This window comes from Ictalurus furcatus, chromosome 29 (genome assembly GCF_023375685.1).
Source record: "Ictalurus furcatus strain D&B chromosome 29, Billie_1.0, whole genome shotgun sequence".
Lineage (NCBI taxonomy): Eukaryota > Metazoa > Chordata > Actinopteri > Siluriformes > Ictaluridae > Ictalurus > Ictalurus furcatus.
Window position 1 is genome coordinate 2229132 of NC_071283.1, and position 12605 is coordinate 2241736.

At 40.2% G+C, this 12605-nt stretch overlaps 1 protein-coding gene across 1 annotated transcript in view; it reads right to left on the reverse strand.

The window, feature by feature from the left end:
- Positions 1–6981, reverse strand: part of zcchc7 (zinc finger, CCHC domain containing 7) — a 43804-nt gene extending 36823 nt beyond the window's left edge. Inside the window, exons 1-2 of the mRNA XM_053619129.1 lie at positions 6925–6981; positions 5096–5756 (exon numbers count right to left, since the gene is read on the reverse strand). Of these exons, the coding sequence (XP_053475104.1) occupies positions 5096–5744 (649 nt within the window). The 5' untranslated portion in view covers positions 5745–5756; positions 6925–6981. The remainder of the gene's footprint in view (positions 1–5095; positions 5757–6924) is intronic.
- Between the last annotated feature and the right edge of the window lie 5624 nt (positions 6982–12605).

Consider the following 12605-nt stretch of genomic DNA (forward strand, 5'->3'; position numbering starts at 1 on the left):
GCACCGTAACGCTGTTGCATACTTGTTTCTGATTGGTCAGAAGGTGCTGATTAGTTTTCTTTAGCATAACGCTCGTTTTGATGTGATCGTTTTTATAGTAGCAGCGAACACAAGGACTGGTGGAAGTACGGAAGGAAGGAGTCTCCAGTGTCAGTCAAAGGTAAAGCTGGAACTTAACGTCGGTTTGTAGCGGAACGTCGGTTTGTAGCGGCTACAACGGAGAAAAGCAATAACGTTGTACGTCGCTATGACTGTCCATCAAATGCGAAGTAAAAATTGTCAGCACTGACAAATCGCCGTGCTACGAGAAGAAGAAAACGTCAGGATGTAACGTTATACCCTATACTCGTCCTTGGTTACATTTCTACAATGATATTTAGAACAACTAACCAAAACATCGAAGTTTCACCGCAAGCCCCGGGCCGTTAACACGGAATCCTCCGGAACACAACGAACGCTAAAGTGCTTTTGAGCATAACAATAGACTGAGCCCTCGTTTCCATGAAAATGAAAATGTGTACTAATCACATTGTCTTGTGTTTTATCAGCGCCAGCTGCAGCCGACACGCGCCACACAAGCCACCACGGGACAACTGGATTTGTGTGTCTGCGCGTCTGTGTTCAGCTTTCGGCAGCCAAATGAAATTAGTCACCGCTGTCCAGAACTCTTTGCTTGTTTGTCAGATATTGGAACACCATACTTACACACACACACACACACACACACACACACACACACACGCTCAGATGTCCGATTTAAATTGTATGCCTGGACAACAACGTAATTTTTTTTTTTTTTTTTTAAATCAGGCGCTGTAACCATTTCAATTATTCATATGCCATCACCAAAATCATAACCATGAACGCCAACACACACACCCGCACTCACTCCAACACACACACCCACACTCACTCCAACACACACACCTCTTTCCTAAAACGTTCTCTTGGTTCCGCTCTGCATTTTGGATACAAATATGACAATGAACTGATTACAGGGTTCACACACAGCATATTTTCCAGACAATAATTCACCATAAATTCCGTCTGTTTAAAAAAAAAAACATTACTTTATGTAATATATACACACCTGCAATTCAGAGGCCCCAATTAATGTTTTAGCTTTTATCCTGTTAGCATAAGTCATTATATAGTCACTTTTATTAGTCTGATAATGCTAATCTCTGCTACCGCTAGCACTATGACATTTTCGAAGTAGCACTATGCTAATTGTAGGGAACCTCCTCACACTTGTTTGATACATACAACTAAATCTCATACAGTCGTCTATTATAATTATATCTCTCTCTCGCTCTATATTATAGAGAGATCTATATATCCTTATCTATATATCCTTATTTTATGTACAGTTTAACAGCAAATCCTTCTGTAAACATTTCTTGTCTGTTAGCATAGCGCTTATATTAGCACATGTTATAGCTGCAGATCTCTTAGTCATGTCTACCTCCAAAGCAATGCTCACAAGAATTCATTATTCGAGCACTTAATTTAACGCTATGTAGTACAATCCGCTTGGAATATTACCATTAGAAGGATGCTAAAGCTAAAGAACATGTACATTTCTTTACTGTATAAGTCGAAGCACCTGATAAATTTTTCCAGTAGTTCGCAGGTTGGACTACGATGTTGCGTTTCAGTTAGCGGTTAATGCTAAGTGGACTCGCAGTATAATTTTTGCTTCGAAGAGTTTTATTCTCAGCAATTTACCAACACATCTGAGGTAAATATTGATGTTCACAGCACTTTTGACCGGTTTTCACGGCCACTGTGGCTTTCTATCATCTGCATGAAGCACTTAGCTAACTAAATCATTATCTTTAGCTCACAGGTTGTGACATAATGTTGAATTTCAGTCAGCGGTCAACGCTAAGCGGATTCACAGTATAATTATTGCCTCAGAGTTTTTTTCTTAGCAATTTAACACCACATCTGAGGTAAATATTGATGTTCACAACACTTTCGACCGGTTTCCACGGCCACTGTGGCTTTCTATCATCTGGATGAAGTACTTAGCTAACTAAATCATTATCTTTAGCTCATAAATTGCGACAATGTTGAATTTCAGTGAGCGTTTAATGCTAAATGGGCTCACAGTATAATTTTTTGCCTCAAAGAGATTTTTCTAAGCAATTTACCAACACATGTGAGGTAAATGTTCATACTCCTGATATTTATATCTTGTTTCCACCGTCACTCTGTCCTTAGAAAAGGACTTAACATGTATACGCTGACTAGCTAAACTGTTAGCCTCATTTGAAGTAACACAGAGTCTGGTGTTTGCAATTTACTAACACATCTGAGGTAAATATTGATGTTCCCAACAGTTCTGACTGGTTTCCACAGTCACTATGGCTTTCAATCATCTGTATAAAATGCTTAGCTAACTAAATCATTATGTTTAGCTCACAGGTTGTGACATAATGTTGAATTTCAGTTAGCGGTTAATGGGTTCACAGTATAAGTTTTGCCTCGGTGAGTTTTTTCTTAGCAATTTACCAACACATCTGAGGTAAATGTTGATATTCCTGATATTTATATCTTGTTTCCACTGTCACTTTGTCGTGTTAAACACTTAACATGGATACGCAAGCTATCCAAACTGTTAGCTTCATTTGTACTAACAGGAAGCCCTGTTCCTAGCAATTTACCAGCATATCTGAGGTAACCGTTGACGTTCCCAGCACTTTGGACTGTTTTCTGCAGCCACGGCGGGTTTGCATCATCTCTATAAAAGACTTAGCTAGCTAAATCATTATCTTTAGTCACTAGCTAGCGTATACTCCGAGTACATATTACCTAGTTGCTTAGCAACAGGGTTCTCACGAGTGTATCTGCTTCAGTGGCGAGCCTGAAAGTTTCATTTGAACGCCTGAAAAGATGACGTTAAATTTTAATATTTGGAATGTATTATTTAGTAGTTTTGTAAGAATAAATCGTTTAAAGGGGTTTAATGTTTATTAAAAACTGTATTTTATTTGAAACAGCTCGAGTGTCTGGTTCTTCATGCAAGTCAGCACCCAAAATCTCTCTCACACACTACACACACACACACACACACACTACAGCACACCCCCCTATTGGTTGTGAGTCTCAAAGTCAAACTCCAGAGATCAGAGCACGAGAGGGGATAAAGAATGAAAGAACAGGAAAGGGAAGAGACGAAGAGCAAAGAAGGAGACAGAAAGGGATCCCCTTATACCCCCCTTGCAAGTCCTCCATCCCTCTGTGTGTGTGTGTGTTGGCCTGGACTGAGGCCCCATTCTCTACACATGAGAGCGCGAGGCTTGAGCGGCAGAGCAGAAACAGCAGTCCCACGAACCCACCGTAGTCCGAGCCTTTCAAACGACAAGAAGGGAAAGGGGGGGGCAGAAGGACAGACAGAAGGAAAGAGAGAGAGAGAGAGAGAGAGAGAGAGACGGAGAGACAGGGAAAGCGAGAGATGAATAAGGATGATAAAGAAAAATAACAGGAGTGAGTAAAATGAGGAAGAAAGGAGAGAGTGAAGAAGGCGTAGCGACAGAAGGATGAGAGAGATTGTAGAACAGAAGAGAAGGGAAAGGATGAAAGAAAGAAAGAAAATGGAGTACAGCGAACGAGAAGGAATGCGTCTGACTATAAAATACAAAATCGATTGCGGAATCAATCCGCAGATAAAATGAAATCCAAATCAGTACAAAACATTACAAGGGTTTCCAGTCGGTGATTTGATACTTGATGCACTTCAAGTAGTGCAATCCGATATACGATGTTGTTTTTGTTTTGTTCTGACCTTACATTTCCTTACATAAATGCCAAACAGCCGAGTCATTCCCACTGGGAAGTGGATCTCGGGAGATGACGTACTGAAGTGATACACACGAGTTGATTAGTTATAGATAATAAAGATAGCGATCCGATTAAAAACGTCTGAATTCGGTAGACACGGAAGCTAGTGCTGATCCCATCCAGCGATGTGTGAAATAAAATAAGACTGTAGGGTTCGCAGGTTAGATTAGCTCGTTGTGAAGTCAGGTTAACCTTGAGTAGCTTATTAAATTTTGCTAAACTGCTTTATTTAGCCTGATAATACACTGAATAGGGACCAGCACTGGTTTATTAAACATTGCTGAATAATTGTACCACACTTCAATCCTCACAGGAAGAAAGCACGTGAAGATGACCCCTGCTCTAGCTGTACGCAATTATGTTAAAAAAACATGGCGGCTAGCTGCAAAGTAATGTGGGTAACAAGTGGTTGGGGTTATATGTTTGCTTGTTTGTTTGTTTTTTTGTCTGTCAGTCCATATGCCAATGTATTATAATAGTTTACAGTATAATGTTAGTTGTAATGAGTCTTTCTGTAGCGATTTACCAAGACGTCTGAGGTAAAACTGTATTATTTTACAGTCATTTCGCCATTACAAAAGACTTAATACGTATGCGCTAGCTAGCTAAACTGTTAGCCTCGATTGTAACAGTGAGGAGTCTTTCGGTTTTTTTTTTAATCATTTACCATAACCATTTACCAATCTTGTGTATTAATCAGGACCACTGAAATACAATGGGGGGTTGCCAAAGACATTGGAAATAAGGAAGATGTGAGGGAAATATAGAAGCAGACTGATAGAGAGAGGTCAAGGGGAAAAAAAAAAAGAGTGAATGAGATAGAAAGAAAAAAATAGAAACATTGGAGGAAAATTTTAAAAGCAAAACATAATAAAGTGTAAAGGAAAAAAAAATGGAGAGAGAGAGAGAGAGAAATTTGCAACCATGTTTTTATTCATCTGTGATTAAAGTCTGGCTCTCTGACATGAGAGTTGTTTTGTTTCCTCCAGCACACACAGGAAGATTCCCCTCATTGCCTCTTTCACGTGTAAACACGCGCATGTAAATTGGCTCGACACAACACGCAGACAGAAACATTCTCCCTCTGTAATATCTGCCGACATTTTACATGCAGACGTGTCTTCCGGCACAGTGTTTCAGAGACAGGCGGTTTCGAAAAACACACATACACACGCTCACATCTTTCGGCTTTTAACTACACACCTGCTGGTGGTATTTAATAAACACACACACACTCTTACACACTCACCTGGCTGGTCCCTTTTGTGGAACGGAAAGACATTAAGCTGTATGTCTCGGTCTCCTTCCTCCTTTCCCTGACCCAGGACCATCCAGCTCTCCAATCCGTCCGAATCCGAGTCCGAATCCGAATCCGGAGCCATCACGTACGGCAGAATCGACTCCGGATCTGAACTCTGGTCCGACTCCGAATCCAGGACGACCACTTCTTCATGGACGGCTTCGCTTTTTTGACAAAGGTGCTGAGGCTGCGAGACGGGAGCCCCTCCCTTCCCTTTTGACCTCTGACCTTTCCTGGTACACACGCTGTCGTCCTCCTCTGTGTTGTCCGAAAGCGTGATGATGTCCGGGCCCGAGTCGATCAGAATGACTTCATCCGGAGGAGAAGCAGGAGGTTGGACTCTCCGGCCAGCTTGAGGTTCCTGAGGTGTCTCATGACCGGAGCTGCCCTGGTTCTCCTCACAGTTCTCGGGACGGTTCTCGGGACGGTTCTCCTCACGGTTCTCCGGGTCATCGGTGCAGTAGTGGAGCTGAGAATAGAGGTGGAACTCGAGATCGCTGTTAGGCTCGGAGTCCTCATCATCATCATCATCATCGTGTTCGCCCTCGCCGTACAGCTCGTCTTCGTAGTCTTCCGGCCACTGGTAGCATGAGAACATCTCGATCGACAGCTTTAATGAGGGAAAGGAAAAAAATCGTTAATGTTCACTCCTAACACCACAATAATGCTAATGATAAAAAAAGCAGTTTAGCAATTATTTATTTTATAATTGTTTGTGGGGGAGGGGACTACAGTCTGATTGGTCACATATTGACAGCTGTCAATCTTGAATCCATATCTCCACTCTTTACATGGATAGGTCACATGACCTTCACTTTACTTCATCTCTCAGTGTTTTGGTGCAAGTATATTCCATAAACTTAGAAGGGCCAGCAACAAGGAAAGCCCGATAACCTCTCAGGACGGCGAAATGGACACGAGAGTTCAACAGCTCAATGATTTACAGATTATAAACCTTAACACGACGCCCGAGCGCCCACAACGATCTCCTATCACCGATAACCACCAGTTTACGGTTCCTGCACAGGTTCCTATCTCCGAGAAGGCTTGTGAATGGGCCGATTAGTTCTATATCAGGTGGGTTGGGAGAACAGGGGGTTCTCCAAGACCAGAGTTGAGAACATTCAGTAACTATGGTAACTGATTATCATTAATAAAGCAGATATACTGTAATCTAGATACATCATTAAACCACAGCAGCCTGTATGTACTGGATGGAACACCTATTTACAGGTAACACAGTAGCCAGGACATAAGCTAATACATTTATTTTATTTATTTATTACATTTTTACTTTAACTAGGCACATACTTGTATACAGTGACGAAGTGTGCAGTAAAAATCACAGTAACTACCCAAAAAATTCAAGGGAACGCTCAAGCTCTATGTGTAGCTAGCATAACAGCAGGCTGTATCCTAAATCTCTCATTAGTGCCTACACAGCGCACTACATTGAGCGTGGAACCCATGACGCCACACCCTATGTAGTGCACGTGTCTAGAACGTAAGACGCGATTTGAGATTCGGCCTTCTAAAACAGCTCGAGCTTGTTTTGGTTACAAGGCAGCCTTTTAAAAAATAATAATAATAACAAATCATTATTTTGTATATTATTTTTCAGAATAGTCTCGTTGACGGTAAAAATAAAAAAAAGTGATTAAAAAGAGCTAATTTCCATGTATACACAGCTAACAACTTTATCCAGCACGCGCTGCACTCTGATTTCCACGTGTGCGCCTTGCGCGAGGAGCCGGATGTGTGTATAAACGAGTTAACACCTTGAATACGGGATCAATTAAAGCTTTCCGAGCGCACACACACAAGCGAGCACAAAGACACACCACACACTGGCTTCGTTTTGAGAATTATAGTCTGACCTGCTTTCCAGCTTTGAAGCGAGACAACAGAGGAGACAGGAGAACTTCCGGTCTGTGAGAAAGAGGGGAAAAATGGTTGGCCAACTGTTCACTAACGCGGAAATGTGTACGTCAAGCATGACTATCCCGGAGTTTGAGACAAAATACACTTTCATTGGTTTCAATCTGGGTTTGTTTTGTTTTTGTTTTTTTGCAGCACATATATATTTACTATTAATTGTTAATTAACTATTTATTTATTTATGAATGTATTGGTTTACTAATAAACTATTCTAATATTCACTATTACATTTATTTACCTTCCACCAACAGATCTCAATCCAGTTACCTACAGTGTCCTAAAAGATTCAAAACATTCAGTATGAAATGGAGATTTTCTACTTATTTATCCATATTTCTATACAACTGAGCTTTAAGAATTTAATTCAAGTGCACACTCAATTAGGCTTCAAACTATAACTAAATACACAGCGTCACAACCACTATAAAGCCCTGCAGGGGCCTATGGGGGTTCATGAACGCCATTTAAAGAACCTCAAGCCCATACGCCTGCAGTCAAAGAACGGCAGTATTTAATTCGGTAGGCCTACTTTATTAAAATATGAGGGTGAGTCAAGAGAAAATGTTAAAAGTGTATAATTGAGAGCGTCCAAAAGCTGTTCCGAGGATAAAAAAGATGACTTTACAAAGTGTCAAAGGCCAAGGGTGGGTATAGAAGATATTTTGATCGTATTTGACAACATACAATGCAAAAAAAAACAAAAAAAAAAAACAAAGGTTTAAAATATTAGTGTTTTTTGTAAAAAAATTTTAATACTTCATGCAGATTTAAAAAACCATATAGGATTGTATGTATTTTCACCAAATAATGTAAATATTAGGAAATGCAGAGCTATGAAGCCGATACAGTAGGCCTAATGATATTATATGGACATTAATATTGTGCAAATTCAATCTGAAATATTCTCCCTCACTTGCTAATGAAGTGGTTCTCCCCCGTTGTGTGTGCTCTTTCCCCTGTTCTTTACCACCCCGTGTCTGAAAACCTGGGCATGCCACTGTTGAAGCTTCATTGTAGGATCAGAGGACAGAGAAAGGCCTAGAAAAACCATATCGGCGATAAATAGGCCAGTTTTGGAAGATTTACTTCTAAATAAACTCTTGCGTAATATACAATCCTCTCTTCCAAATGTTAGATATTATAAATACTGCAAAAGTCTATATAAATTCTAGGATGTAAGCCGAAACCCTTTGAAAATATGCATTTTGATTCATTTCCAGTCACAGTTTCAGTGTGTTAGTGAAATTCGAAAGTTAATGGAACCAGGATCAGAACACTCCTCAAAATGGGCTGTGTGTGTGTGTGTGTGTGTGTGTGTGTGTATGTGTGTGTGTGTGTGTGTGTGTGATTTCTTAAACAATTCTTGTACAATAAGTATATCAGATACCGAACACAAGGCAGGAGATGAAACAGTCGTGGTTTGAATGCCATCTGATTCTTGGTGCATGAAAAGGCCATCAAACCGGCGCATCGTTTCCATTCCCAAAGGTTACATTTCCTCAGAAAATAGGAAAAACCAAAGACCTAACTTCCCTCACTTCATCTTTTTTTTTTTTTTTTAATATCTAGTGGATGGCAGGTTTAAGGTTTTTTCAGAATTGTCTAAAACGTCTGATATAAATTCAAACACCCAGTGATGAATATGTAGAAGATCAGGCTCTCCTATTATTCTTCTTATGATGTCCCACTCCATCAGGATGCTTCAGCGTTTTTTTTTTTTTTATTTGGTAAAGGAAGTCAAAATGGCCGCCTCCTCGCCCTCCGTGCGAACCTCATCCTCACCTCAGGAACATTCAGCTCCTTCTTTAACTAGACTGGAAATCCGTGTATGGAAAAAGATACCAAAAGAAGCGTTGAATATAGTGTGCTGGGCAGCGATATCAGGAGCATTTCATTCCCAATTCATTCGTATTCAGGATATCTAACATAAATAAATACATCTTGCTTACCAACTAAGCCAAGCAAGTGTGGGGTGGGGGTGGGAAAGCCACATTATGAATGCTATTATATATAAAAATACAATATTTACATATAAATTCCAAAAAAAACAAAAAAACAAAACATGAGGCTGTAATTGAAACTTTTTCAAATATAAATGAAGGAACAAGAGAAAAAATGGATTAACCTTGTGAGTAATCAATTGGCACCAGTCAGAGTTTTCAAACTATTATCAGAAAAGTGTTTTCTATATATATTATAAACAGTCTATAGGTTCTGTCTATAGGATATAGACTCCTCCGAACTCCATATTGCATGGCTGCATGGTTATTCCTCATTGAGAGGTTTCTTTTGCATTGAGAGGTATTGTTAGTGCAGTGTTTGGGTCTGTCATGGGCTGCGGAGGCCCGGTTTGACCCCTGCGTGTCACTACACGTCACATGGGGTTCGGGAACAAAAAGCCTTGTGGTGAAACCTCATGTCCTCTTTTGTTTGGCCTGGTGCTGGGCCAAATGTGTACACCCGGGTTTACAAGGCCAAGTCGGTCTCTGCGCTGTTCCCCACACACACACACACACACACACACACACACAATAAAGTTTTATATATAATAGTTATTGTATCAAATTGATGGTTCACATTCAAGATTCTAAAGCGATGCGTAATGATGTGCATCTCTGACTTGTTATTAAGATGCTGGACCATTATCATGAAAAGGCTGTGAAACAGGAAAATGGACAACTTTTTTTCTAGTCTTTTTTGAAAATATCAGCCAAAAGAAAAGTAAGTAAATAGTTATATTATTACAAACAAACAAAAAAAAAGTCAATTCTGGCACTACCACTGCTGTTAATTAATGTACTGTACATGATTATACCATGAATAGCCTATATTCATGAACAAGGCTACAATGTCTGTTTTTAAAGTACTTTGAAGAATTTAGTCTAAGAGGAAAGAAAAATACCAAAAAAAAAAAAGAAAAGAAAAAAAAGTATTGAAAAAAATAATGTATTGGAATTTGGACCTGAAAAGGAGCATTAAGTTATTCCTTTGGTGTAAGGGTGGAATATGCTTTTAAATTTTAATATATAAATCTGCTTTTAATTGTAATTTAAAAGATCACGACATAAATTAGGCTATAATAATTATATAATTATAAATTAGGCTATAATAATTACATTAGAGCTGATACCTGGAACAGCTTTTAAGTCGTGTTTCTTTTACAGACGTGTCTAAAATATAAGAAAGAAAGAAAGAAAGAAAGAAAGAAAGAAAGAAAACTTTCTAACTTTAGAAGAAACTTGTTTTTTGTTTGTGTGTTTTGGCCAGCATCCTAATGAAAACCCAAGCCAAGACGTGGAGAGAGAAAAAAAAACCCTCCACCACTGAAGCTTCATTAACGTTGTTGATATTTGTATTTATTTTTATTTGTTTACTTATTGTTTTTAATTGTCCGCTTTGGTTCCCGCGTCTCGGTCTAACGCGATTATTTCCGGTTCCGCCCGGGCAGCGCGCGCCTCGCACAGCCAATCAGCGGCGCTCCAGAAAATAATTAGAGTATTAATGAAATTAATGAAGAGATGGAAAGCGGGAGCATTTTGTCAAATAGTATCGGGATGCCACAATAAATAAATAAATCAAATCAAATAAAAAAAAATAAAATAAAAAAAACAATGGAGGGGGTTAAAATGAATCCTGAGACTTTAGGCGAAACAGTGGAACTGCTCTGAATTGCTCAGATCATAATTTCTGCTCGGCGTCCCGAGTGTCTCTCTGCATCAGTTCACTTTGATTTTGTGCGGAAATAAAAAAATATTGCGTTATTCCTAACTTCTGTTCCTGACGTAAATAAATCCCTGCGTGGTTGGATTAATACTGCGTTTGAGAACAGACTGCATGGTGTATCCATAGCTCACACAGGCCTACTGGAGATTTGCATAGGCTACATTATGGACGTACAGACACGTGACACATTAAAGGGACGTGTGTTAGTAAGATGTTGGACCACCCAGAAGCTGTACTGGATCGATAAACACCTCAGCTGGTGTTTGGATGATGCAACCAAAATCTCTCATAATCTAGGTGTTCAACTGGTGACTGTGAAGGTCAGAGCAAACAACATTTACATCCTCATCAAACCATGTGGTTAGCGCTGGTGCACTGTGGGTCATCCTGGAAGCGCCCACGCCCATCACTACCTCCACCACCATCATCATCATCATCATCATCGGATAAACAGTTGATCAGTCAGAAGAGATTTGTACCTATTGATTTGCAGTGACGCTTCATTTTAAGAGCATGGCAGCAAAAAATAAATAAACGCCTCTCACAGAGCACAACATAACTGTTGTTGTTGTTGTTGTTGTTTCATTTGTCAAAAGTTTGTGGACAGTTTATATTTTCTATTTAGAAGCAAGTGCATTATTATTATTATTATTATTATTATTATCCCTCCATCTTCTATAGCGCTTATCCTTCCTTCCTTCAGGGTCACGGGGATCCTGGAGCCTATCCCAGGGAGCATCGGGCACAAGGCGGGGTACACCCTGGACGGGGTGCCAATCCATCGCAGGGCACAATCACACACCCATTCATACACTACGGACACTTTAGACACACCAATCAGCCTACCATGCATGTCTTTGGACTGGGGGAGGAAACCGGAGTACCCGGAGGAAACCCCCGCAGCACGGGGAGAACACGCAAACTCCGCACACACAGGGCGACGCTGCAAATCGAACCCCCGACCCTGGAGGTGTGTGGTGAACGTTCTAACCACTAAGCCACCGTGCACGTTTACACATGTTAATAATATTATTACTATTATTATTATTATTATTATCACTATTACTGATGTATGATTATAGCCTACCACTACACATCTTGGTCTAATTATTTACAGATTGAAGCTTTCAAAAGGTCTTCGTCTTGAATCAAGTCATTAACGGCACTAATGCGTGTTGTCTCGCTGTGTTGTGAAGCTTCTGTGTGTTTTTACGGGAATAAAATCCACTGAAATCTGTGTGCCGGAAAATTCACCAGCATAATGTAGGGGACAGTGTTCGTACATACCAGTACACAGCACACGACACTGTCATTTCCGTTGCTTCTATTTGTGCTGAGACACCGAGGATTAAACACACACACACACACGCACACACACACGCACACACACACAGACTAAAGGTGAACAAAGGTGAGAAGAGAGAGAGAAACGAAAGAGCAAACTGAAACAAGTTCTTTGAGCAGAGGAAATGCGATGTAAGTGTGTGTGTGTGTGTGTGTGTGTGTGTGTGTGTAAAAGACCTTTCTGGTACAAGCCCGAGAACAGAGAGAGAGAGTGGGCCTGCTGAACAGTGGCTACCTCACCACGTGCCCATCTGCAGAAACACTTCCGGTTTCTTTTCTCCGTCCCATGACAGCGAATAATAATACACTGTTACAGCCTGGACACCAATTAACCTCGTATACACTAAGCACAAACTCAACATGAAAGTGTTAAATGTATCAATTCATAAATGTTCTACGCGTCAGCTCAACACTGATAACCTGATACCTACTTCACCGCCATGTTAAGAGTGTT